Source organism: Erithacus rubecula, assembly GCF_903797595.1.
Source record: "Erithacus rubecula genome assembly, chromosome: 3".
NCBI lineage: Eukaryota > Metazoa > Chordata > Aves > Passeriformes > Muscicapidae > Erithacus > Erithacus rubecula.
Window position 1 is genome coordinate 23,509,187 of NC_136689.1, and position 24,641 is coordinate 23,533,827.

At 36.9% G+C, this 24,641-nt stretch overlaps 2 protein-coding genes across 13 annotated transcripts in view; one reads left to right on the top strand and one right to left on the bottom strand.

Annotated features, from left to right (window-relative positions):
• Window positions 1–14,648, top strand: part of CASD1 (CAS1 domain containing 1) — a 29,052-nt gene extending 14,404 nt beyond the window's left edge. The window contains exons 7-19 of the mRNA XM_079301006.1: window positions 61–184; window positions 1,853–2,067; window positions 3,021–3,446; window positions 3,854–3,943; window positions 4,485–4,604; window positions 5,558–5,714; window positions 7,165–7,244; window positions 8,088–8,189; window positions 9,421–9,561; window positions 10,086–10,163; window positions 11,152–11,244; window positions 12,256–12,863; window positions 12,983–14,648. Of these exons, the coding sequence (XP_079157132.1) occupies window positions 61–184; window positions 1,853–2,067; window positions 3,021–3,446; window positions 3,854–3,943; window positions 4,485–4,604; window positions 5,558–5,714; window positions 7,165–7,244; window positions 8,088–8,189; window positions 9,421–9,561; window positions 10,086–10,163; window positions 11,152–11,244; window positions 12,256–12,522 (1,893 nt within the window). The 3' untranslated portion in view covers window positions 12,523–12,863; window positions 12,983–14,648. The remainder of the gene's footprint in view (window positions 1–60; window positions 185–1,852; window positions 2,068–3,020; window positions 3,447–3,853; window positions 3,944–4,484; window positions 4,605–5,557; window positions 5,715–7,164; window positions 7,245–8,087; window positions 8,190–9,420; window positions 9,562–10,085; window positions 10,164–11,151; window positions 11,245–12,255; window positions 12,864–12,982) is intronic.
• Window positions 14,649–15,593: 945 nt separating this feature from the next.
• SGCE (sarcoglycan epsilon) overlaps window positions 15,594–24,641 on the bottom strand; it is a 452,776-nt gene continuing 443,728 nt past the window's right edge. For 6 of the 12 annotated variants that reach the window (XM_079301021.1, XM_079301020.1, XM_079301012.1 and 3 more), the window contains 5 exons: window positions 24,095–24,306; window positions 23,324–23,350; window positions 22,435–22,623; window positions 20,929–20,972; window positions 15,594–17,105 (listed from right to left, as the gene is read on the bottom strand). In XM_079301021.1, the coding sequence (XP_079157147.1) occupies window positions 17,050–17,105; window positions 20,929–20,972; window positions 22,435–22,623; window positions 23,324–23,350; window positions 24,095–24,306 (528 nt within the window). In that variant the 3' untranslated portion in view covers window positions 15,594–17,049. Of the gene's footprint in view, window positions 18,431–20,928; window positions 20,973–22,434; window positions 22,624–23,323; window positions 23,351–24,094; window positions 24,307–24,641 lie in introns of all 12 variants that reach the window. The other 6 variants (XM_079301013.1, XM_079301017.1, XM_079301016.1 and 3 more) reach the window with 4 other exon arrangements.

Sequence of the window (24,641 nt, forward strand, 5' to 3'; positions counted from 1 at the left end):
GTCAATTAATTAAGGTTCCTCAGACATACAGGTTCTGAATTTATTTCTTTATTTCTCCAGTGGTCTATCAAGATTCACAATGGCAGCAACGAAGCTCTTGCACAATATAAAATCAATATCACTTCAATTGCACCTCTTTTGGAAAAATTAGCAATAAGTAGTGATGTTTACTGGGTCTTACAAGGTAAAGTAATGAACAGTAGGTAACAATTTTTACCCTCACTGTCTGCTGAATATGTTGTATGATAAGGAAAACGTAATTCATACTGCTTACTTGCAGATTTGAGAAATGCGTTGGTTGAACTTCAGTCTCTCCTTTCTTGCAGTCTTAACTAAGATGATACCTAAGTAGCTGCAACTGATAGAGATTTCAAAGCTTTGCCAGGAAAAACTTTTGCCTTATGAACTCCCAATTCTTTGTTAGCTTACTCTCAGACTCAACATGGCAGGTCTATTCTCCCTGTGCTGTGCTGCATGCATACCTCCTGGGAGTCAAGGGCACAGGTGCATGCAACAGCAGTATTCCTGTGGTTTCATTCAGTTGAATTTTCAGGTTATATTAATAACAGAAGAGTTTGAACAAGTGCATCCTCTGTGTATATCTAGAACTAATAGACACACTCTTGAGAATATGTAGAATTTAAGTCTCTAGAGTGAAACTTGTTTCTCTACGCTGTGACGAGAAATGATAACTCACAATGAGTTAATGAGTTTTTTTTATTATGGCACCAAGCTTACATTGTTTTGCTTTTCTTCAATAAAACTAAAGTATTTCCTTGAAACTGAACAATGAGCTCATGAGATAGAATGTTCTTCTGGTTTCTGCCACAGGACACAGAATTTTAAATTGTCATCACCTTAGGTAGAAACAGAGGCAGATTTTGAGCTCTGTTAGCAATATACCCAGCTGTACCCTTGCAGTCACATCAAAGTTCCTATCAAAGATGGCTCTAGAGATAAATCTGAATCAACAAATCAATCTTCCATTCCTTTCAAACCATGTTTATTTATACCAGAAGCAGTTAGCTGACAGACTTGTCCTGCCATGGTATTGCTAAGGACCTAGTCCATTTATGTAATCCCTGAGCTCTTTAATGGCCCAAGTGGGAGGAGAAGCAGTGTGTACAGAGTTGTCAAGACATTGATTATGCAAACATAGGCATGAGGTACCCAAAGTAAATCAATCTGCATCTCACAGGTGTGTCACAGCAGGAGCTTTTCACAGGAATTTAAAGGCCTCTGGCTGACCTTTTGATCTAGAACTCCCTATCACTTTCTTTAAAGCTTTACATAATTTCTGAAGTCTGTAGGCAATTAAGTTGACCTTTTTATCTGTAAAACTGAGATTCTATCATAAGTTAAACTGAAATGAACAGGAGCAAGTGGAATATGTTTATGGCCTATGACTTATGAGAAATGAGGAGCTGGTTTTTTTTCCACGGGAAAAAAGAGGGTTTGAGAATTAATTTTTTTTCATATGTCTATTCTGCTGCCTGTCTTCTGCCCTTTTTGCTTTGGAGTCTTTTCTTCCATTTAGATTCCATTACTGAGAGAAAGCATAAGCACTCTAGCATTATGTGCTTTTCCTGGATTCAGGGAAATTAAACAAACATTGATGTCTGACTAGAGCTTTCTAACCTATAACTACATATATATTAATAGGGAATTGTGGTAGGAAATTTCACGATAAACAGCTCTGGTAACTATAACATTTATTCCATGCTGTACCTTTTTTCTGTACAATTAAGCAATTGTGACCTCTTAAATGAAAGTAGCCCATGCAACTTAAGCTAAGGAAACTCTTTGATATGTAGAAGATTAATGTGTTCATTCTTTGTCCTTTCAAATTCAGATCCTGTTTATGAAGATATGCTGAGTGAAAGTCGGAAAATGATCACTAATGAGAAAATAGATGCTTATAATGAAGCAGCTGTTCGTATTCTGAACAGCAGCTCCCGAAATTCCAAAGCTAAAGTTAAAGTCTTCAGTGTATCCAAACTGATAGCACAAGAAACTATCATGAAGTCTGTGGATGGACTGCATCTCCCTGAATCAAGCAGAGATACAGTAAGTATTTTTATCACTGGTCAGCATTAAAAGTATTAATAGTAAAACAAGATCTGAAGTGAATGTTGTGGAACTGCAAACAGTATGGATGTAATGAGGACTGCATTTATCAGGGAATTTTGTTCCAAAAATTCCAGTGTGTGGGAGTGCAGTGTTTTATAGGCATTTTATAAAACATAATAGCAAGCACATTAGAGCATAACTATTTTAAAATAGCTGTTAATGCACTAGATCTTTAGATCCCGAGTGCAAACTTTGTGCTTTCATGTGTATGAATGAGTTAAGGTGGCAGTGACTTGTAAGCAGTGCTAAGAAGTATGTCCTAAATTTTTCCCTATGTGTCCAGAAAATTTGTTTTTTTTAAGGAGCATGAAGAAGATAAACACACAGTATAGACCTCCCTGGTTGCATGGAGTGCCTCTGACTTTATTTCTTCTTTTTTACTAACCAATATGTATATGCATACAGTGAGCCTCTCTGAGCTTTTCTGCCCTTTTTGTGAACGTGCTCTCATGTCACTTTTGGTTACATAGTTTTGCAGGTTAAATTGCTTTTAAGTGCTGGATGAACTAAATGTCATCTTACCACATGTTTCAGTCTCACTGTCATGTTTTAGAGACATGCATTGTTGTGCCCCTTTAGAACCCATGTTTGTAAGCTGTTTTTTGTTTATAGACCTACAGCCAGTAGAGAGAACCCTTCTGTTCCAAGATTAGCCATTTCTGCTTACCTCTAGAAGCTCGAGTATTTTTTTGTTTGAAAGAAGTGTTTTGACTGAACTATTGGATGCAACTGGGTATATGGTGGAGCTGGAAGGTTTTACTTTTGTAATGATAAGGGAGAATTGCATGTCTTATGTCAGCACATGATGCAGAAGAAAATTTCTTTTGATGGAAATGTTAACTTTTTCATTAGAAATTAATTACCAAAACTGTTTTTTTTTTTTTTTACAGAATGCAATGATTCTTATGAATGTCTACTGCAATAAAATAGTGAAGCCCATTGATGGCTCCTGCTGCCAGCCTCAGCCTCCACTCACTCTGATACAGAAGATAGCTTTCTGTTTTTTTACTTTGTCCATCATTGGATATTTAATTATCAGCTTAATTCATCGGAATAATTATCGGAAGAACAAATCATGCACTGATTTGGAAAGTGGAGAGGAGAAGAAGCCTGTCATCAGCACACCTAATGTTTCTACTTTAGAGATGCTCTTACACTGCTTTTGCAAACTTGGTCTAATCATGACCTATTTTTATCTGTGTGACAGAGCAAATCTTTTCATGAAGGAAAATAAATTTTACACACATTCATCTTTCTTCATACCAATCATCTATATCTTGGTTTTGGGGGTATTTTATACTGAAAACACCAAAGAGGTAATGATCACTTTGACATCTTGTTCAAAATGTTGTTTTTCCAATTTGCATGTAAAATAACTGATTTCTAAGTATTCAAGGGTAATTTTTCAAAGTCAGCATAACTCACCTATAAAAAATGCCTTCTCAAGCAGTATAATGTTTGCATTGAATTAGATACAAAGGCTTTTTGAAGCTATATGAATGTCACCACTTTAGCCATTCTCACTCTTTCAAACTGGAATTGATCAGAGCTCAGCTATAAGAGAATTTAAATCATGTTAAATCTGTGCCCACTAGACAAGACTTTTACAGTTGAGACCCATTTACCCATAAAGTGGTTTATTGTTTTGAACTTTTTCTCCTCATTTTGTAGATGTTCCTTGTTCTTTTTGGAATAGCAACACTCTTGTTTTGTTTTGCATTAGACTAAAGTGTTAAATAGAGAACAGACTGATGAATGGAAGGGCTGGATGCAACTTGTTATTTTGATTTATCATATCTCTGGTGCAAGCACTGTAAGTGATTTGATTTTCTTTTACTTTTAGGGGGAATGCAATATGTGTATGTTATTTCAAAAGGAAGATAGTGTACATGGGCATTAGAACTGAATAAAATGAATAAAAATGCTATTGTTTCTGAAGTTTTAAACATGATGGTAGTAGAGTTAGTTTTTCTAAGTATAGGTTTGGTTCATAAAAACATTATATATGTTACCTGACCAGTGAAAAAAGTGTTTCTTTGTGTAGAATATTACATGAATTTAATTTTTAATTGCTAGCAGCTAGAAACTGCTGAAGGTGAGGTTTGAAAGAGCCCTTCTTAAGTCTCTTGTAACTAGTAATAGAATATGGCAAGTGTAGAGCAATAAATAAAAAAAAATAAAAATTATAATATCAGAGGTTAGGACACCAAAAGAGCTTAGTAAGAAACGGGGCAATATACCACAGTGTTTGTTAATTAAATCTGATTTACTGTAATGCAGAAATAGCATAAAATTGAGGGGGAAAAGGAAAGCCAAAAACATTTACCGGGCATTTATTTTATTTTTCTCAACAGTTTTTGCCTGTGTACATGCACATTCGAGTTCTGGTTGCTGCATATCTGTTTCAAACAGGTTATGGGCACTTCTCATATTTTTGGATAAAAGGGGACTTTGGTGTATACAGAGTGTGTCAGGTAAGAATATTTGCCTACTATTTTTGTAAATAAATTTGTCAGATGGCAAAGTATCCATAATATATCCATACTCTCTAAATAATGTGATATCAGATCACTTTACCAAGGTTTAAACAATAAAAATGGCTGTTGTGTCTATGTAATCTGATCTGTTTAGTTGGTAGTGTTTATCTGATACAAACTGAAACCATATAAATGATTCTTACAAGATAAAAAAATGCAAGTATGTACACTCTGAATATCAAGACAAATATTTTCTAATAAAAAACAATGGAGAATCCATTACAGTTTTATTATATTGCAGTATATAGCAATGTGTAAGTAATGAGCCAGGTGGGCTTCCAAAGACAATGTATTGGAGCCTATGTTTATTAATAAAAAAAATTAATTTTCACACCATAACAATACTGGAGAACATACCTGGTTTTGTGGCTTCCCTCCTGGGTTTTGCAGTATATGCAGTAGTACTTTAATTGTTGGGAGGGTTTTTTTTTGTTTTTTTTATTATGCATATCTTTTATTGCTGTTAAGTCTGACATTGTCCTGTGACTCAGGTCACTGTGTTTATTAAACATATGTTTACAGCCTGGTAATGGCATTACCCTGGTTTTAACTGAGCTAGCCCAGGTAGCTGTGGGGGTGAAAGAGACACATTAACAGCATCCAACTGCAGTGCTTGGTCCCAGCCTGGGAAATAGTCAGATCAGGTTAACTTTATTTTCATTGCAGTCTCCACCTGGGTAGAGCAGGTCCAGAACCACATAACCAGCCTGCAGTCTTACATTGCCCTGCTGCTGTTCCTTGTGTCACTTTATCTGTGTTTCAGTTGGAATACAATCAGCATGTGAGATGTAAAATACATTGATATTTTTGTATAGTGTTAAAGGAACATCTTTCTCAGCTTTGCCTCCCAGTTTACATATCCTCTGTCTTCTCTCCTCTGACACCCCCAGGTTTTGTTCCGTCTCAATTTCTTGGTTGTGGTTTTGTGCATAGTGATGGATCGACCTTACCAGTTCTACTATTTTGTGCCATTAGTCACTGTCTGGTTTATGATCATTTATGCCACCTTAGCTGTATGGCCTCAGGTCGTCCAGAAGAAAGCAAATGGTAAGATTTCTTTTTTTCTTTCTGCTACAAAACATTTGCATGTAACTACAATGATAATCATACAGAAATTGCACTGTTTGTAGATCTCAGTCTCTTTGTTAGTCAAAATATGCCAAACAGCTTCTCACAGAAATACAGTTTGTCATAGGTGAGTTAGGTCAGTTGGAAAATGTAACTAAACTCTGCCTCTGGTTACAGTCAGATTAGAATACTTTTGAATAGGTTTTGATCATCATAAATGTGTTTATGAATTGTAATTTTACTGAATGGAAATGAAAACCATAGGTTGCACTGTCTGTTCTTGGTGAGGCTGTGTCTGTTGTGTGCTTGGGGTGCAGTGTGAGCAGGGAGTGTTTGCACTTTCCTGTTCTGTGTTGCCAAGGTGTCTGTCCATGTTGAGCATCAATTCTGCCTTAGCTGGCCAAATAAGAATGTGGAGCTTGCTATCCTAATACCTTGGATTAAGTGAACTATCAGAAGTATGTCTTGTGGTACAAATATTTTAAATAAAAATTGAAGTGAAATCCCAGTTTATGGGTTGCTGTTCATTAAAAAGCTGTAAAGTATGTGGTAAATGCTTATTGTTTAATTTGCCTAAATTGGAACTAAAACCCTAAGAGTCTTAAATCCTCATTGCCTGAAGATATGACAATGAAATTTGCCAAATATATACCAAGAACAGATGCTGCAAAAATGCACTTAAAGAGTAGTTTTGTAAGCTATCTCAAAGGCAAATATCTTCAATTTTTTTTTTCTGTACTTTAGAGCAATAGTGCACTGTGAAACTAGAAAATCAATGATAACTTTCAGTGTCTGTGACCCTGTTTGCAGCTGCTAGGCAGCTGTAAATGGCAGTTTAAGTGGCAGGAGGGGGAGATGATCTCTGTTGCAATGTTGAGGCTTGGGCAGAGCTTAATATCAGTCGACAGCTTTGAGAGTAGTCTCTCAGGTTTGCTTCAGCTAGATACTTGTCCTTAATGACCTGCAGTTGAACTTTGGAGTAAAACTGCAATTTCAAAGTTTAGTAGTATTTAATCTACTTGTTTTACATGACAAAAGGCATTTTTAATGTATATATTTGTTTACATTCACCTAGAATAAGGACTGTCTGTGCAGAGTGTTTGGTAAAGCAGAGGTTTTAAAACTGTTTCTGTTTGAACACCTAAATTCCCTTCTTTATGTATTTTCTTCCTGTCCTAGACATGAGGCTTAGTTTAGGCTTAATAGCTTTTTAATTGCTGTGAATGTTTATTATAATGGCATAAAGTAATATTTAAATTATAAAATTAAGTTATAAAATATTGCTGGTAATATTTGAATATTTATTTATGAATGGATCTATTACAAAGTATAGCTACACTAAATAAATGTCAGTTATTATTTAATGTGTCCTGGGGTTTACTATTGAAAAATTAATGACAGTGTAATGATTAATTTATTTCTTCCTCAGGGAACTGCCTGTGGCACTTTGGTTTACTGCTGAAACTGATTTGCTTACTGACATGTATATATTTTCTGTCATATTCTCAGGTTTGTAAATCCTGACTATATTTATCCTTAATGACCTAAGAGTATATTATTACCTGTGTCTACTTTTTGATGTGCTCATAACTTGTGTATTTGCTCCAGTATCATAAGTACAGAAGGAAAAAAAAAAAGGGAACATTTTGATTTCTTCTCATATTTGAATTGGTGTGGGTGCTGGAAAAACCCACAGCTGTGTGTTTTACTCATTGGTTTATTATGTCTGATGTATTTTCAATATACTGTGAATGCTTTGTCTTTGGGGTGGGTTTTTTATGTGCTTAGTTACTGGATTTTGCCAGCAAATGGGGACACATATGGTGATAGGGTGATAGTGAAGTTCTGTGTCTCTTAGAGACCTGGCTTTGGCTTTGATACCACATCAAAAGATTGGTTCTCAGGCTAAATTAGTGACTCCCTGCATGCTGTAAGAACAGCTGGCACAAGTCAGAGCAGAGTTTGTCACTCCAGGATCAACACAGGGGTTGTGTGGTTTTAATCCCTCACTGTTTTTCAGGCTGTTGAGCTGTAGTCTAGGACTGCATATTCCTTATCACAGCCTGTGGCATGCATGTTCCTTATCACAGCCTGTCACTGGATCTCCCTTTGAGGAGTACAAAATGGAAGGCATGCAAATAACTTAAGGGGAGGCAAAACTCAAAATCTCTCATGTGAAGATTTTTTTTTTTTTTTTTTGGTGGGGGAAAGGCTTTCAAAGAATCCTGTTACTTTTCTAGTGCCATGTAGCTAATGAAATAAGGGTAGCATAATATTAAGAACGTTATGGATTTAAATTTAGTAAATAGTTGACATCAGTGTTAATGCTTTTTCCATGTTTGTCTTTTACAGGGTGCATTTGAGAAGATATTTTCATTTTGGCCATTGTCCAAGTGTTTTGAACTGAATGGAAATGTCTATGAATGGTGGTTTAGGTGGAAGCTGGATCGCTATGTATGTAACATTTGCATAAATTTTTACTTGTCTTTTAAATGTATATTTAAATTTCTGGGTAGAGAGAGGTTGTTTTCCTTCCCTCCAGAGAAGACAGGAGTTTTCCCCAGTGTTTAATAAAAGACTAAGCTGCACCTACTTTAGTTCTGAAAGTGTCTACTGAAGCCTTGCTTAAAAGATTAAGGTTGATTTATTTGCTTCTGGTATAAAGTATGAAGTATCCTGGATCTTTCTTTTTTTAAAAATTTTACTGTGAAAATTTAACACCTGTAGCACTTCAGGCAAATTACGGTGGTAGCTTTCTTAATAATGTGTTTTGGAAGTTGCATCAATTAAGGTTGTATTTCTTTTAAGGTAGCATTTAAAACATTAAAATCAGGGATTTGGTGCCCAGACCAGACTACTCTTGTACATATTTTTAAATTGCTTCCACTGGGAAAGTGCTTTCCTTCCAGTTATTAACCCTGCAGTGTGGGGGAATAGAACAGGGAGACATTGGTCTTTTTTCCTTTCCTTCTGGGCAAAGGTAAGTGGAGTTTTTAAGGTGGAAGCCTTTGTGTGCTGAACTTACCCTTAATGGGATCAGTCTCACACTGGTGTGTCCCTCTGGGAGGTGAACTCTGGGTCACAGAGTCTTGTCACTCCTGGGGCTGCCCAGCAGCTGCACACCCTGCCTGGCAGCTGCTGTGAGCACTGTGGGCTGCGTGGTGCTGCTGAAGAGCTGAGCTCAAAATAAATGCAGAGGACAAGGGCTGAAACAGCCTCATGTTGCCAGCTGGTGAGAGCTGGGAATAAGATTGTAAAACATTGTTGAAGAGTTGTGTCTGGGAAAGAGGGATGCACTTGTCCTGCTTCTTGGGTGCTTTCACCTGGCAGTTTTGGAGAAAGCCAGAGACTTGTGGTTTTTCCCCAGAGAAAGCCTTTTGAAGTGGTCACATAGATAGAAGAGGGGATAGTAGGTACTTGAAAGTTTCTTGAAATTTCACTTTAATGCTCTCTGAAGCATTTAGTAAAGGTTCTTTATTTGTAGGTTTTGAGTTGAGTTAAAATGCAGTTTATGGATATCCTCTGTAGGAAGTCTAGTTTTGTTTGCTTCAGTAAATCTGAGAAAGGACCTTGTGAAACATAGCTTTAGAACTACTTTATCTGGTAGCATTTCTATTAAGTGTTTATACCTGAAGTACTTGTAAAAGTCATGAAATACTAATTGCATTCTGTTCGTCTTTTACAGGTGGTTTTTCATGGGATGCTGTTTGCTTTTATTTATCTGGCATTGCAGAAACATCAGATAATATCAGAAGGAAAAGGAGATCCACTTTTCTCCAACAGAGTTTCAAATGTTTTATTATTTATTTCAATTGTGTCCTTTTTGGTAAGTATCTTTTACAGCCTAGTATAATCAGGTTTGTAATTATCTGAAAAATAAGTTCTCTGAAGTTCTTGCTTAGTCAATATTATCTAATACAAACCTCAAAAAAAAATCTTTATCTGGAGATATTTCAGCTGGGTTTTTCTGTACAGGTCTATCTACTCACTAAAATATTTTTCTGTTCTGTCAGATGTAGATGAAAACATTATTACTCTTTCAGTTCATTGCAAAGCTTAAAAGAAAATTGGATCATAAAAATAACATCTTATTAGCTCTTAGCTCTTATCTCCACAATGTCTATTTTTGATGAAAAAATGTTGTATTAATAATTATTCATAGATAAGTTTTCATCAATTGCAAAGAATTTGAAAAAACCACAAAACTTAAGTCATGTAGTTTTTTTCTTTTAGTGTCCCACATCTTAATGAATCAACTAATACTTAAGCAATTCAAAATATCATGCTCTTGTTTAATTTTTAAATGTTACATATAATTACTACACAGACTAATTTTTTAATATCTTTTAGACCTACTCTATTTGGGCTAGTAGCTGTAAAAACAAGACAGAGTGCAATGAGCTACATCCTTCTGTTTCTGTTGTGCAGGTAATTATTAGTTCTTTTGAGTACAGTGATAGAATTTGGTCTGTTCTTATTTCAGCTTTTTTAAAAAAGTTTTTTAAAATATTTGTGCTTGTGCATGGAATGCCAGATATTGAGCTTCATTCCTGTGTCTGAAAGTGAAAAAGAGTTTAACTACATTAGTCTGTTCTTAATTGCCTTTAAGCCCTGAAATTGAACACTGTGATTGTGGTTTTGATTTATCTGGGTGTCCTATGTGTAGGTTTCATATGCACCATTTAAAGCCAAACTCAACTTTTGACACTGCATAGCAGTGGAAAAGAAAAAAGCTGTGGAAGAGAAGAAAGGTGTAGAAAAGCAGGAGTGTTTGGGAGGTATTAGTGTAGGAAGCAATGTGTGGGACCCTGTAGTCACTTCCAGGCAGAGAAGAGGTGGGCCACAGAGCCATGCACGTGGTTTTCTTCAATTTAGATGTTCTTGCTGGGTTCCCTGCCCCACTGTACCCCAGCTGTTCCATTTTGTGCCCTGTTTCTTTTCTCGTTAATTTTCCTGCTCTCTTGAGGGGCAGAAAGAGGAACTTAATATTTTCATATTATTTTGTTCATCTTGACACCCTGTCTTTAAAAATAGAGGGTTAACTGAGATTTGTGGCCAACATAATTTTAGGTTGGCATGGTGTAACATGTTTTGTGACCATGCCTAGGAAGCACGTAGTAAAACCTGTCAGCATCAAGGCCAAGATTCTACTGGAGATGCAAATGTGACCTGTTATGCTGGAAGAATGTGTGTACAATATTTTTTGTTTCAATACCCACTTTGTAAAGTATAAACTGCATGGATTTTTATTTTTGTTTGGTTAATGTTTTTATGAGCTGTTAAAGAAATTTTAATGTGTGATCCACTTCACTTAGTGCAGTGAAAATGGATACAACTTTTATGTGTTTGTTTGGCTTGTCATCCACAGTCACTTTCTTTGTTTTTATTTATTTATTTTTTTCTTTTAAAAACAAAGATTTTAGCTTTCATCCTCATCAGGAACATTCCTGGATATGTTCGATCTGTGTATAGCTCATTCTTCGCCTGGTTCGGCAAAATTTCTTTAGAGGTAAGTAAGCATGACCAGAAGGACAGTGAATTAAAAATGTCAGGTGGTGGTATTGTCTAGATTGGACTGTGACACACACAGAAAACATTTATTGGCTTACTAAATACCTGGCTGTCATGTTTGATCTCTCTTAGTATTATAGCTTTTGTTGCACATAAAAATCATGGCTGAAATAGCAGTCTCACAGTACCAAGCTTAATTCTTGTGCTATTTTAGGGGATGGGGTGATTTAAGGTTGTGAGAGTGGGGATTAAATGTTGGGGTATGCTGTGAGGTGTATGCAGCTGGAAGATAAAAATTTAGGTCAGTTGAAGAATTTGCATTAATTTTACTTACCAGTGTAAGTACATGAATAATGTGTTTGCCCAAGAAAGCTTTTTGTGACTAATTAAGAAATATGTACCATTGCAAGTAAATCCCTTCTTAATGCAAGTGTTACCTTGTGACATTGTGTATTTTGAAGCAGTAGGAATTATCTTGCTTCCCATTTTATTTGCTGTTTACTGATATTAAATGTAACATCTTATCGTATTACTAAAATACATTTCTAGGATGAACTCATTGCAATATAGGGTATATGGAGTACAGGATTTTGTGGGTTTTTTAAAGGATCACATTTCACTCTTCCCGTTCCTAGTGGTCTTTAGCTGCTGATCAGCTCCAGGGAGCTGTGCATTCATCAGCAGGTGAAGCATTATCTCTTATTTGCAGGCATGTCAGCTCAGACCCTCACCAGAGAGACAGTACTGAGGGAGGCAGATTCTTCCCTGCTCTGATGGAATGTATCCAACGCTCCCCTGAGCTGTATTTGGTTAAGGGCCAAGCAAACCCATTTCACTGTGTGGTTTAACAAGCTCATGGTCTTGTTCTGTAGCAAAGATGTGGAAAACAGCTTCTAACTTAAGCAGAAGTGTGTCAGTTGATGTAATAGTAATAATTATATTGTTTTTGGTAAGTAAAAATATTTACATGTGTAAGTACTGTTAAACACTTTTTAAATTTTTCTTTTAGCTTTTCATTTGCCAATACCATATTTGGCTGGCAGCAGACACGAAGGGGATCTTGGTGCTCATTCCTGGATATCCAATGTTTAATGTTCTTGTCAGCACTTTCATATTTGTGTGCGTGGCACATGAGATTTCTCAGATCACCAACGATCTAGCACAGATTGTGGTTCCTAAAGATAACTCAACTCTGCTGAAGAGGTTGCTATGCATAGCTGGATTTTTTTCTGGACTACACTTCTTCTCAGCAATGCAAGATCAGTCAAGGCATTAGCTTAGAAACTTTCTTCAGGTTTACTTTGTGTCTGCCTGAACAAAAATTCTCAACTGGAGGTACAAGAAGACATTTAAATTAAGCGTATGGAAAATGTATATTGTGGAAATGTACATATTTTGTGTGGAAATAGCCTTCTCAAATAATCTGAGAAACAAGAGTGCACTGTACAGAATTGCATGTGAAAATGAGTCTTTTCTACTGGATGTTTGTTTCTGTTTACATATCTGTTGAAACGAGACACGAAGCAGTGCGGTGGTGGAGCAGCACCACGGGCACATCACGGGATTCAGCCAGCACTGGGCGAGTGCACGGCCAGGGGCTGCTCCGGAGCGCACGGAGCTCGGAGCGCATGGAGCTCGGAGCACGGAGCAGGGAACTCGGAGCACGGAGCAGGGAACTCGGAGCTCGGAGCGCAGGGAGCTCGGAGCGCACGGAGCTCGGAGCACGGAGATCGGAGCGCTGCCGTCCCCGGCAAGGAGCGCGCCCGCCCAGCACAGCCGGGAGCTGAGACATCGACACTGGGCACAGCTCTGAGCAAAGCGGTAACCTGCTGGTTAGAAATTAGTGTTTGGGGTGGAAATAGTAATACATGTCACGTGAAACCCTTCATGTGTGGAAGCTACGAGTAATCATCAATTCAGTGATTGGCTATATATAAGTTTACATAATGTTTATGAGGGATTTTTAAGATATATAAGATGTGTTCAGCAAATATGGAGAATTCCGAGATGAATTTTTTTTACAAAGAGGATTTGGGTTTTCTTCCTGAAATTGTTTGCTTTTTCATAAATTTTTCACTAATTCATTTAACTGTGTGTAGTTCTGTGTACAATCCCAGTGAACAAACTAATGAATAATTTTCAGAGACTCAGTTCAAGATGGGAAATTTTTGGAAGACCCTCCAACATTTTTCAGTCAGATGGAATCCCATCATATCCACTCCATGAAATCTTAAGGAATGACGATCTTTGACCATCTCCCTGTTTGTAGGTGACCTTAAATTAGTTCCCATTAGGGAACTGGTGCCATATTCTATGCTGTAATAGCATTTTCATTTAAGAGGATGCAAGTTAATCTGATGGTTTCATGAGGAGGGATTGAATGGTCAACTTTGTCGCATGCAGGTGGTTGTCTCAGAATTACAAGTGAAATGAGATTGGGGCTGTTTAAAAAAACACTTCTTTTCATCCTTTCTAGCAGTGTCCAATTTTCTTACTAATTTTTTCCTTTAGCAAAAACTATAATTGAAAGAAATAGTCCTTCAGTGTGGCAGTGACAAGCTGTTTACATTCTACTTATCAGTGAAGTTATAGACATTTCTTGGTTGGTTGTGGGTTTGTTTCAAGTAACAGTTTGACCTCTGGTTGCTTTTTCATTCTACTCTTCTTCTGCTTATTTGTTAGCAGGCAAAAACATGAGCACAATATTATTTTCCAAGCATATGTGCAATTATGTATAGTTATAAACAACATGAACCCTACTTTTTACCATATATACTATCACATGCATGTTTTTGTTCTTATCCCAGGTAAAACATTGAATTCAATCTTGCAGCCGTGAATGAATGCAAAACAAATTTATGAAAATAATTACTTCAAATTTTGTGTGTGTGTGTGTGGCAGAGGACAGTTTCTTTTAAAGAATAACCAGTCATTCATCATAAAAACCAAAAAATTAATCATTCACTTCCCCCAAATTCAGCAATCTTACTAAACCTGCCAGCTGTTTTCAAGATACTGGAAAGATTCTCCACTGTTCTGTGTGCATCTTGCTTCCAATGCTTGGGAATTGAACCTCGTTGATCAATACACCTGAGTGATTGAAGGAAAGGGTGTAGGACACCAGGGGGGGATAGCAAGCATAACCTTCATCTATGCCAGTATTATCAGCAACAGGGAACTGTGAGCTTGAGGGATAATTTTTGTTTTGTTCTTCACTACATAACTATTGTAGATATAACTCTATTTATCTGTTGTACAGACTTGGTTAAAAGATTTATTTTTAATGTTTGAAATACTGCACTTGTTTACTATTACTGTATGTGGGATAAATATATTTTCTTTTCAGGTTATGTAAAAATATGAAGTAATTTAAACATTAAATAAATGTGCTGTGGATGCTTATTTTTGTAATGGGAGCAGTGTCATTTAAGTTAAAACTCTCTACTGCTTGTTGTAGCTGTGCTGCAGTTCACTGTGTCACAAACTAAGGCAGGTGCAATGCAGGAAGATGGCTCTGCAGTAAATTGCACTGTCCCTGCTCTGATGGAATTACAGCTCCAGTAGCCAAAGCCAGCCTGGAGCTCAGGGGCCCTCAGCAGAACTCTGCAGCAGAGGTGCCAGATGCTGTTCCCTGCCAGGAACTCTGCAGCAGAGCTCTGCAGGCAAGCAGAGCAACTGACACGGCTTTTCTTTGGTCTGGCAACATCAAGAAAGCAAACCCATCTTTAAGACTTCCTTCAGTTAAGGAATTTAGGTTCTACTTGAGCTACTTAAATCCCACTCTCAATAGAAGGGACTCCTCAGCAATGGAAGTACCAGTCTCTTTAATCTTGTGACCAATGACAAGACACAAGGAAACAGCATAAAGCTGTGTCAGGAGATTCAGGCTGGATATCAGGAAAAGGTTCTTCACCCAGAGTAGTTGAACAGGCTCCCCAGGGAAGTGGTCACAGCACCAAGGCTGCCAGAGTCCAACAAGCGTTTAGACAATGCTCTCAGGCATTTGGTGTGACCCCTGGGGATGGTCCTGTGCAGGGCTGGGAGTTGGACTCCATGATGTTGATGAGTCCCTTCCCACCTAGGCATATTCTGTGATCCACAAAGCTCCTGATTTTATAACCAGGGAGATACATTGTTCAGGTGCTCACATGAGGTGTGGCAAATCCTCTCCCTCCTCTCCAGTTAGAACATCTGCTTAGGCATCATCCCCAGTTAAAGAAACCTGCACCATTAACTCCACCCCAGGTCTCAGACCCAACCATACAGTATTGGGGCTGGAACATTAAAAGCTGTAACAATGTTGTTCAGGCACTTTTGTAAAATAATTAGACAAAAACTTCACTAGTCTGTATTTTCCATTTTATTAGATGATACATTTCATGTATGTACAAAGAGACCTGTAGAGCTTTCTATTTAATTTGGTTGCAACTTAGTACAATATCAATTAATATTGCCACCATATAATGTTAAAAGAGACTGTGAATTTACTGTCTTAATTATTACTAATTCTTTAGCCATTAGGCATCTTAAACCAGCTTTATAAATCTATGCTTTCAGAGTAATTGTTTTAATAAGTAAAAATAAATAATTTGTTATTAAACTTACCTCAGATAAATGATGATTTCAATCATAAAATAGTTCAGGTATTCTTAATACCCATGTGACCTACATCATTAGATTCTTTCCAAAATAGGTGGAGCCTCCTCTGCTACAAACAGATTCTTTATGCATGTATGTAACAGTTTATTTCCTTATGTATATTGGCACTGTTACATTAATACAAATAAGGTGGGAGCAGCTCAACTGGTAGATCCATTGATTGTCATATCATCCTGGAATTATCAGAAATTACTATGATCCACACCCAGAACTATTTACAAAGTTTAATCTTAGGTTGCATTAAAAATCATTATTTAAAATCCATTCCATTCATTTTGGTTTCAAAACACTGACAGCTGATACATTTGAAAATAGTGTATAAACTAATTGAACCCAAATGCTGATTGTACTTCAATTTTTTTACACCTCGGGTAAGAGATAAAAATGCTTAATTTACTATAAACCTCAGTGTGCAGTTTTGTGTTTCGCTTTTCACTGCTAAGCATCCAAACTGCTGGAAAGAAGGGGGTGTCTCTGAGGAAGCTGATTGACTGGTGAAGTCTCTTCCCTGGTAGCTTTTGGATGAGGTAGGAAGGCATGATGGATGCCACTTGGAAAGTGAGTAGGAATGGCTCTGTATTCCACCTGTTTCAGGAACTGCCTTCAATTTCTCAACTTGAATGCCTGTAGCTTGAGCTACCTCTCCTGGCCTAACAACCACCTGCAGGATTTGCTGTCACATCCTGTGGGCTGTGCTGAGCATGCAGAGCAGCTTTGTAAACTGATACTGAAGGTTTGACAAGATACAAGTAAGTACCATGAACTGAGCACTTCTTATTTACTTTGCTGTCATAATTATCATAGTTGGTGCTCAAAATTAGTCTAAAAATCAGATCAGGACTTGTTCTATCTGCTGAGATCCTGCATTCAGGTCCAAGCCTACAAACCCACCATTGATGCTTAAAAATTAACATCAATTAAGGTTCTGTGCTTTGACAGAACTGGGTCATAACTGTAAAAAGAGAAAAAGACAAACAAACCAAAAACCACAAAACCAAGATCAACTACTTTGGTCTTCTTACAAAATGACCTAATTTTACAGATTCCTTTTATCCTCAGTCTTAAATTCCAAAATTACTCAAATTTCTCTTAGCAGAGACTTCAGGAACCTCAGCTAAGGAAATGTAGCCATCATTTAGCAATTTTAAAGCAGACGCAGTTTTCTGCTTACAATGCAATGTCCTGATGAACATACAGCTTCTGAAAGAGAAAATATTACAGAAAAAAAGACAAAGGGTAAGTGTCAGCTTAAAACAGTACCATGCTTTGAGGTAAAACCCCAAGAACTCTTGGAGTCAGCTGTTACAGCTGCAGACCCTGAAGTCTTGTGTGATGTCCCTAAATTTGAAGATTTAAAGAAGCATCAGAAATTCATTTAAAATCTGGTGAGAAGTGTCAGTAGATGAATTACTGTTGTCTGTTGACAAACATGGAAACCCCAGTACAGATCCTTTTAGCAAAGTCCATATATTTTTAAAGTTTCAGCTGCATGGACAAATGCCTCTCCAAGAAACCACCTCCCAGCAAAGCATGCCTTTAATTAAGGCCTTTTTTTTTAAGATGTAAAAATATAATCCTTGATTTACTGGGTACATAATTCTCCCACAACAGTTTCACTTAAAAAAAAAAAAAAAAAAGTGGAGGATATAAAAAATAAACAACATTGGGGCTGTTTATTAGGAATATAAAAAAAAAAAATTCAAAGAGTGTTTTTAAGGAGTTAGTTCAGGTATACTGTATCAAACCCTTGCTTATTTGCAGACATTAATTTTTCCCTACAGTAGTTTGTAATAGTTTCTTCTAACATAACCAGATGAATGAATGGACAGATTTTAAATGATTTATTGCTTGCAAGTTTTGAAATAGCATAAATATGTGGTAAAAGAACAGAAATCCAATTTTTATCGTGAGTAGTTTTAGCTATTTTCTCTGGAGGGTTATTTATTTTTCAAAAATAACTTTTCTCATTATATTTGGTAATCTCTAAAAAATTAATACCTAATATATGTGCAATACTATTTCTGAGCCTCATCATGTTGCACAAGTTTTCATACTTGTACACTACTCCTTTTCCTGTGCAAATGTTAGGCAATTATGTCATCCCATTAACAGTCTGAAATCCTTTGAATCTCTGAAGTTTTGATTTCCCTGTTAAAACTTTCAGGAGAGATCACAAGACAGAATAAAGCTTGATATTTATTAATACATATATATATGCACATACATACATATATGTATATATATACATTAAAGATTACTTTCTGAATGTAACAAATATAAAAAGTTATCAGTGTTTACAAATTGTCAAAAATGTCCAAAGTACAAAAGGATACAGTACATCAGTTATATGGAAGTGATTGTACTCCTGGCACTGAAAGCATCATAATACTGTGGGCATGCACAATATACACCAGAAAAACTCATGCATCAACCAGAACAAATAAGGAAGTGAGACAATTTGCTGCCGCCTTTGATTACAAATTCATTGCTTCTGTTAGTTTTCTTTCCTCAGGAATACCATTTACCTGCAAATAGATGAGAATTTATATAATCCATCAGTGGCACATGATGCTTCAACAGTACTCAACTGTAAAGTATGAGCACAGCACATAAATAGTATTTATTATTCCTTTATCAACAACCACATTGAAGAAATGCTACAAGTACAACCTGGATTAAAAGATGACATATACATGACAAAGCATTCTTCTGGGAAGGGGGAGGTCTGAGAAAAGATTGTTTAACTGGGAATTTATCTTTCTATTTGGGATGTAAGAGACTTCATAGGGAGGCTGAGGCACAAAACAGAAAAGGTGGCACATGGTGTACATGCAATATTTAGTCTCTTACATTAGAGGAATACCCTATAAGCTTTTTCATCTAAGCACCTTAAACAGTCCTCATGAATTCTGCCTACTGACAGACAATTATGAAACCTAATTAATCTGTTCATATTGCAGACCAGTAGCAATTTTCATCAGTGTAATAAACATTAGATGTGAGTGGTCACCTCTCACACAATTCTTAACCAATTAACTTTTAACTTTGTGAAATAGTCAAGTATTATGTCAGCTACTAAGTCTGCCTTTTAATATAAGGTTAAAATAAAACTATTCCTTACTGGGGATTCAGACAGATCCCAAAATGGACAACAGTTATTATCCATGGTCTGCTCTTCAAATTACTAAATATGGTCTACTGAAGATTTAAAATAGAAATTTCCTATTCACAGCTGTTACTGATAGTATGTTAAATTCCCTGAGCATATTACTGCGAGTTTTCTATAGGAAAATAAGAAAATTTAACAATGTCTCATTCTATAGGTTTTTTGGCTTAGTGTTCTATTTCTGTGAATTTCTTACTTTAACAGATCAATAAAATCAATTGCTAAGTTTGTACTTACGCTAGTAAAAAATTCTTAGTAGTGCCTGAATTTTGTTTTAAATCATAACTTTCTAAAAATCTAACATTCTGGCAAGGGAGTCTGGATATCCTTTCAGAAAAGCTGCAAAAGGCACATGCCATCATTTCATGGAAGTGCTTGCAGGGTCACCTGTACGTCTGAGCTACAAAGCAAGGTGTCATTATAAACCAAGGGAAGGAGACACCCTCTGTCCCAAATACATTCTGCCCCCCTGGATTTCTGAGATCTTGCCACAGGCAGGATCTGTGATGAATATGAAAGAACAGTTGTACTGTACAAAACAAAAATGTACTACAGAAAATACAGACACAGGAGAAGATCTAATTTTAGGACAGTTTTTCTGTGCAACTCAAAAGTGATAGACCCATGCTAGCTTGTATTTCACACCTTTGCAAAAATGCCTCATTCTGTCACTGTACAGTATTAGCTGGTGATTTTGCATCCTATTTGCTGCAAGATAGACTGGAATTCTTGAAATGAAACAGTCATATCAGAAAAGCAGCACCTGTGTAATACTTTTATTCTGCCTTCTAAGCAGTGAGTGAGAAGAGCTGTGCTAAATGTCAACCCAAACCAATGCTGGAGGCTCTGGATCACAGCTTTGACTGCCAGGGTCATGTACAGTGAAGAACACAAATGGCAAAGCTACCTGCTGTCAGACTTTTTATACCTGTGTTTTTAATTTCCACATAACAAAACCTACATGGAGAGAAACATTTTTGATATACTTGCCTCAAATCTTTGAAATGTTGTCATACGAAATTCTCCTTTAATCCCCGAAAGCAGTAATGAAGAAGAAGGATTTTCAGTGAAAAGGAAGAGTTGCTTATGTAACTCCTAAGTTAAAACAAATCTTCTACTTGGAGTTGTAGTTCTCACATTATGTTCAAAGCATATGTATCTCTCTAGAGTTTTGATTAAATATCTCTTTGAATATTTAAAAATTATACTTGGCCTCTCCTTTTTCCCTGTGTAGTCCTTAAGCCCCCTCACATGACTATGGCTGTAGGTTTTTCTCAAACCTGAGATGCTAAGTAGAGAGGACAGTCAGTCTTAGTCCACAGTCTGTCTGATGGGTCATTCCTGACCTCAATCAGTGCATGAATATTTGTGAGTGATATAAAAGTGATGATTAGGACACAGGAAACCTGAACCCTGATGTGCCTCACCACAGATTCCCCAGTATCAACACTTTATGCCTAATAACTGCAATCAAGAGTTTCTTCTTCAAAGCTAGTTAATATTGGTGGGAATTATGAATTTAGATTTCCTATCAAGTGTCAGAATCCAATCCATGTAACTGCATTTGGGAATCTGGCTGTAGCTTCCTGTAACAGAAATCATTTGAGGTTTCTAAGTAAGCTGAACCAAATTCCAGCCTCTCATGCAGAGTCCTAACACAGCATTTCTTCCTTGTTTAATCAATCCCATGCCAAAATTTTTACTGAGATGTCAAAAAAAAAAAAATCTGGAATGACAATTCTGTAATATTTTACTCTGTTTGAAAGTTATTTCCACTGTCCACAGACTGTATACATTTTGGCTAGTGTTTTCTCCATGTTGGTCACTTAATAATTACAGTAGTTTCTGAGTACTGACCTGCACTCTGCTGCTGTGGAATCTGAGTCTGATGTGGCAGGTTCCTATAAAAAACCATTTAATATCTTTAATGCTTCCATACAAAGTCTGAAGTGTATTATGATGAAAGATCAGTATTTACACTTCATTTTTTTTGCTAATGAAGCAATAATCTATTTTCACTATGCAAATACAGATGTCCAAAGGTTAACCAAGACCATGAAATAAAGACAATTAGTGTGAAAGTAGTTCTTATTATTCCACTTGTCAGCTACATTCAAAGACTCAGACTTGGTGAAATGCCAGAGGCAACAAGAGTCACTGTGGGTTTCTGAAGTTAAGTAAAGTTTGGTTTCTGTAAGTGAACATTCCATTGTCCATGATTACAGCAAGGGTGACAGCATTTGCAATGTAGTAATTGGCTGTGGAATGAATGTATGGTCAGCCTCTCCCACGTGTCAGACCAGTTCACTTATAAAGGCAAAGTTGCATTTTTGTGCCCTGCTTAAGTGTCTATTTTAGCAGCTACCAGATAGAGGTGTTTTTACAAAAAGGAATTAAGGGTTACAATGTTGGTGAAGCAGATAAATACCCTATGTACAACTCAAGAAAGCCTTTGGTACAGGATTTGGCACCTCAGTCATAAATACTGCTATTCTGAATAGAGAAGAAGCAGTAAAAGATGGGGGCAGAGCACTTTGCAGCACTTGTACAAGGAATAATTTATACAGCTGTCCTTTATGGAGAATTGAGCTTTTGGGACAGGGAGCAGAAAACATTCCTTCAGCACAGGTCTACATTGTGGAGGGAATTTAGGACAAGCATGTGTAAATTAGGGCTGAGCTAGAGCTGGCAAAGGACTAGTACCATCAGGGCCATGCAGGCCTGCCAGCAGAGGAGGTACCAGATGGAGCTGGTGTTACAGCACAGCACTGAAAAATGCCAGCCACTTCTGAGACCACTGCCTCAGATCTGCCCAGCCCCAGGCACCTCAACCAAACCTTTCCAGAAATGCCTCTCTGCAACAGCTCTATGGATCTGTCTGAATTAGAACACGTGCAAAGCGTTGGGTCTGCCTCACTAGTTGCACTAAGTTACAACAAATGAACTCCAAGGAACAGCAATTAATTATTTTTCTGGTTTCTGTCTTGGAAAGAGTGGTAACAATGGAAGCAGCAGAGAGCTATGAGTTATTTTTCTTGGCAAATCTGAATTTATTATCTATGTAATGGAGTATGCTCTTCTGTTCAATGTCAACTTTTCAAACACCAACCTTGTGTGACAGGTACATGACTAACCACCTACAAAGTCTAGACTTTCTGGTATAAAACTACCAACAACCTGGTGGTCCAAACTCCAAAGATACGGGTCAAGAGACAGTCTAAAATAGAGCAGAGCAACCTTGAACTAGAGAGTCAGAACTACTGAATCCTCCCCTAAGGAGCACATTTCGGAGGACAAGCACTGAGCCCAGAGTGAGGTGCTGCAGCAGAGAGCACGGAGGGCCTGTGGGAGCTGCACACTTACTGCTGTGTCTGCATCAGAGGCATGCTGGTGTTGTCGTAGCTGTCGGCGCGCAGGGCCGGGACGATCTCGCCCGTCACCGGGTGGAACACGGGCAGCGTGGAAAGCGGCCACGCGATCTCCCTGTTCTTGGACATGTCACGCAGCTCTTTGGTTGATTTCTGGATAGCACTGTGGTGCACCAGCTGGATGCTGTGTCAGAAGGAAATAAAAGAGTGAATACATACTTTAAGTGCTCTATCAAAACAGAACGAATTTTTCAATTATCATTATTATTAAAGAACAAGGACTTTGATGCATGCTACGGACTACAGTGCAACAATTACAACTTTCACATAGTTAAATTAATAAATTTTAATTTATTTAATTTTAAGGCAGTAATTATTCTATTAGATTTTTCTCTCTGAATAGATATTTTACATGGGATTCAAGACTGTGCAGTTTGTGACTGATGTTCCATTTATTTGCTGCAGCTAAAGTTTTGGTTAACTCCTGATTCTTGTGGTAGATTCATTAAAGCTTGTAAATCAATTTTAAAACACTCCATGTTATAGGCACTGGATACCTTCCAGGATGTTTCTTTTCCTGTTCACTGCCTTTAAGAGACAGGTTCAAGAGTCCAATAACCAGGAGTATTAATTGCATATTAAAGTATTTATTCTAACAGCACTATTTTATTTTGAATTGACAGTCTCTAATTTCAAACCCTTTTTATTGTGGTCTTCTATCTTTGCCAAGACTCTGATTTAAAAGCAGCTTTCACATTTATGAATTAAAACCATGAATTAGAGAGAATGAAAGAAGATTATGACACATATGTATGAAGCATGACGAGCTACTGAGAATGAAAATTAAATGGTAAAAGAAAAATAACAGGAAAGAAGACACTTACTCTGGTGTTTGCATGTTTCTCTTTTCCCTAAAAACAAAACAAAATTTATGAATTAAATAATAGCATTGATAGTTGGAACATTAATCTATCTGATGATGGAAACAGTACATGATGTAGAAATGCTGACAGGGTTATTGCTAAATGCAACTTGGCAGCATTTGCAACGGGGTTTATGGTGAGGCCTTGATGAGCGCACGTAGAGAGGTGATAGTGGTGACAGACACACAGACACACAGGGAAATGAAAAATGCAGGTTAAAGAACAAGCTTCTGGCTAAAATAAATTCTGTGACAAAATGAAATTGTAGTTTGTGTAAGAAATGGCAGAAATCACGTTACTTGCTGCTTTCTTTTTAGGTGTTTTTCTTTGATAATATGTCTAAATTCAGCTAATCTCCTCAACCAGGTTTATGTTATGAAAGTTAGCATTTTAGAAATTACTTAATATTCTCCTGAATCAATGATCCTTTATTACTATTTTATTTCCAGGGGGCATTTTGGAGACCTGTGCACATGTGGAGATTTTGGGGAGTTTTGTGCATATGGTGGGTATTTTAACCCTTTCTAGAACAACTAAAGGCCCTACATCCACTTGCTTAGAAATTAGTGCACGTGCTTAAGTGTACAATACTGCAGTATTACAAGCAGGTACCTTTTGGCCTGTTTCAAATGTTTATAATGAACTGAATGGAGATATTCTAACAAATAACTTTCTATGCATTATAATCTTAGAAAAGTCAAGAGTTACTTATTAGCATGTTAAAGTACTCACACTCCTTCCCGTCGGCAGCACATGATATAGGCAAGAATTAGAAAAAGCACCAGTGCTATTGCCGAGGGCACTGCCAGTGTAATTAGGAAATCCGAGTAATAGTCTCTGCTTTTCAGTGTATCAGAAGGTGGCTTGTATTCTCCACCATCAGGTAATATTCCCTCTCCACGAATCACTTCCTGAAAGGTGGAAACTTGTTTGGTATTGTCAACCTGATACCCAGGAAAAAAAAAAGAAGAAAAAAAGACAATTAAATAACAAAGTAACAGAATGTAAAAGCAGGCAGTTATTTAACTAACTAGAACACATAAAAAGATCCATATTACACATTTTACAAATTCTATACAATTTAATCCAACCACTTTTTAAAATATAATAGAAGCTTACATTTTATTAAGCTTCTGACCAGTGTGATAAGTAATGTTATAATATTACTACTCTCTTTTGTGCCTACTAGAAATACCATGTCTTTTACAGATTAATTTTAAGCACATTTCACACAAACAGTATTTGATTACAAATTCAGAAACATCTTTAGTGCAAACTA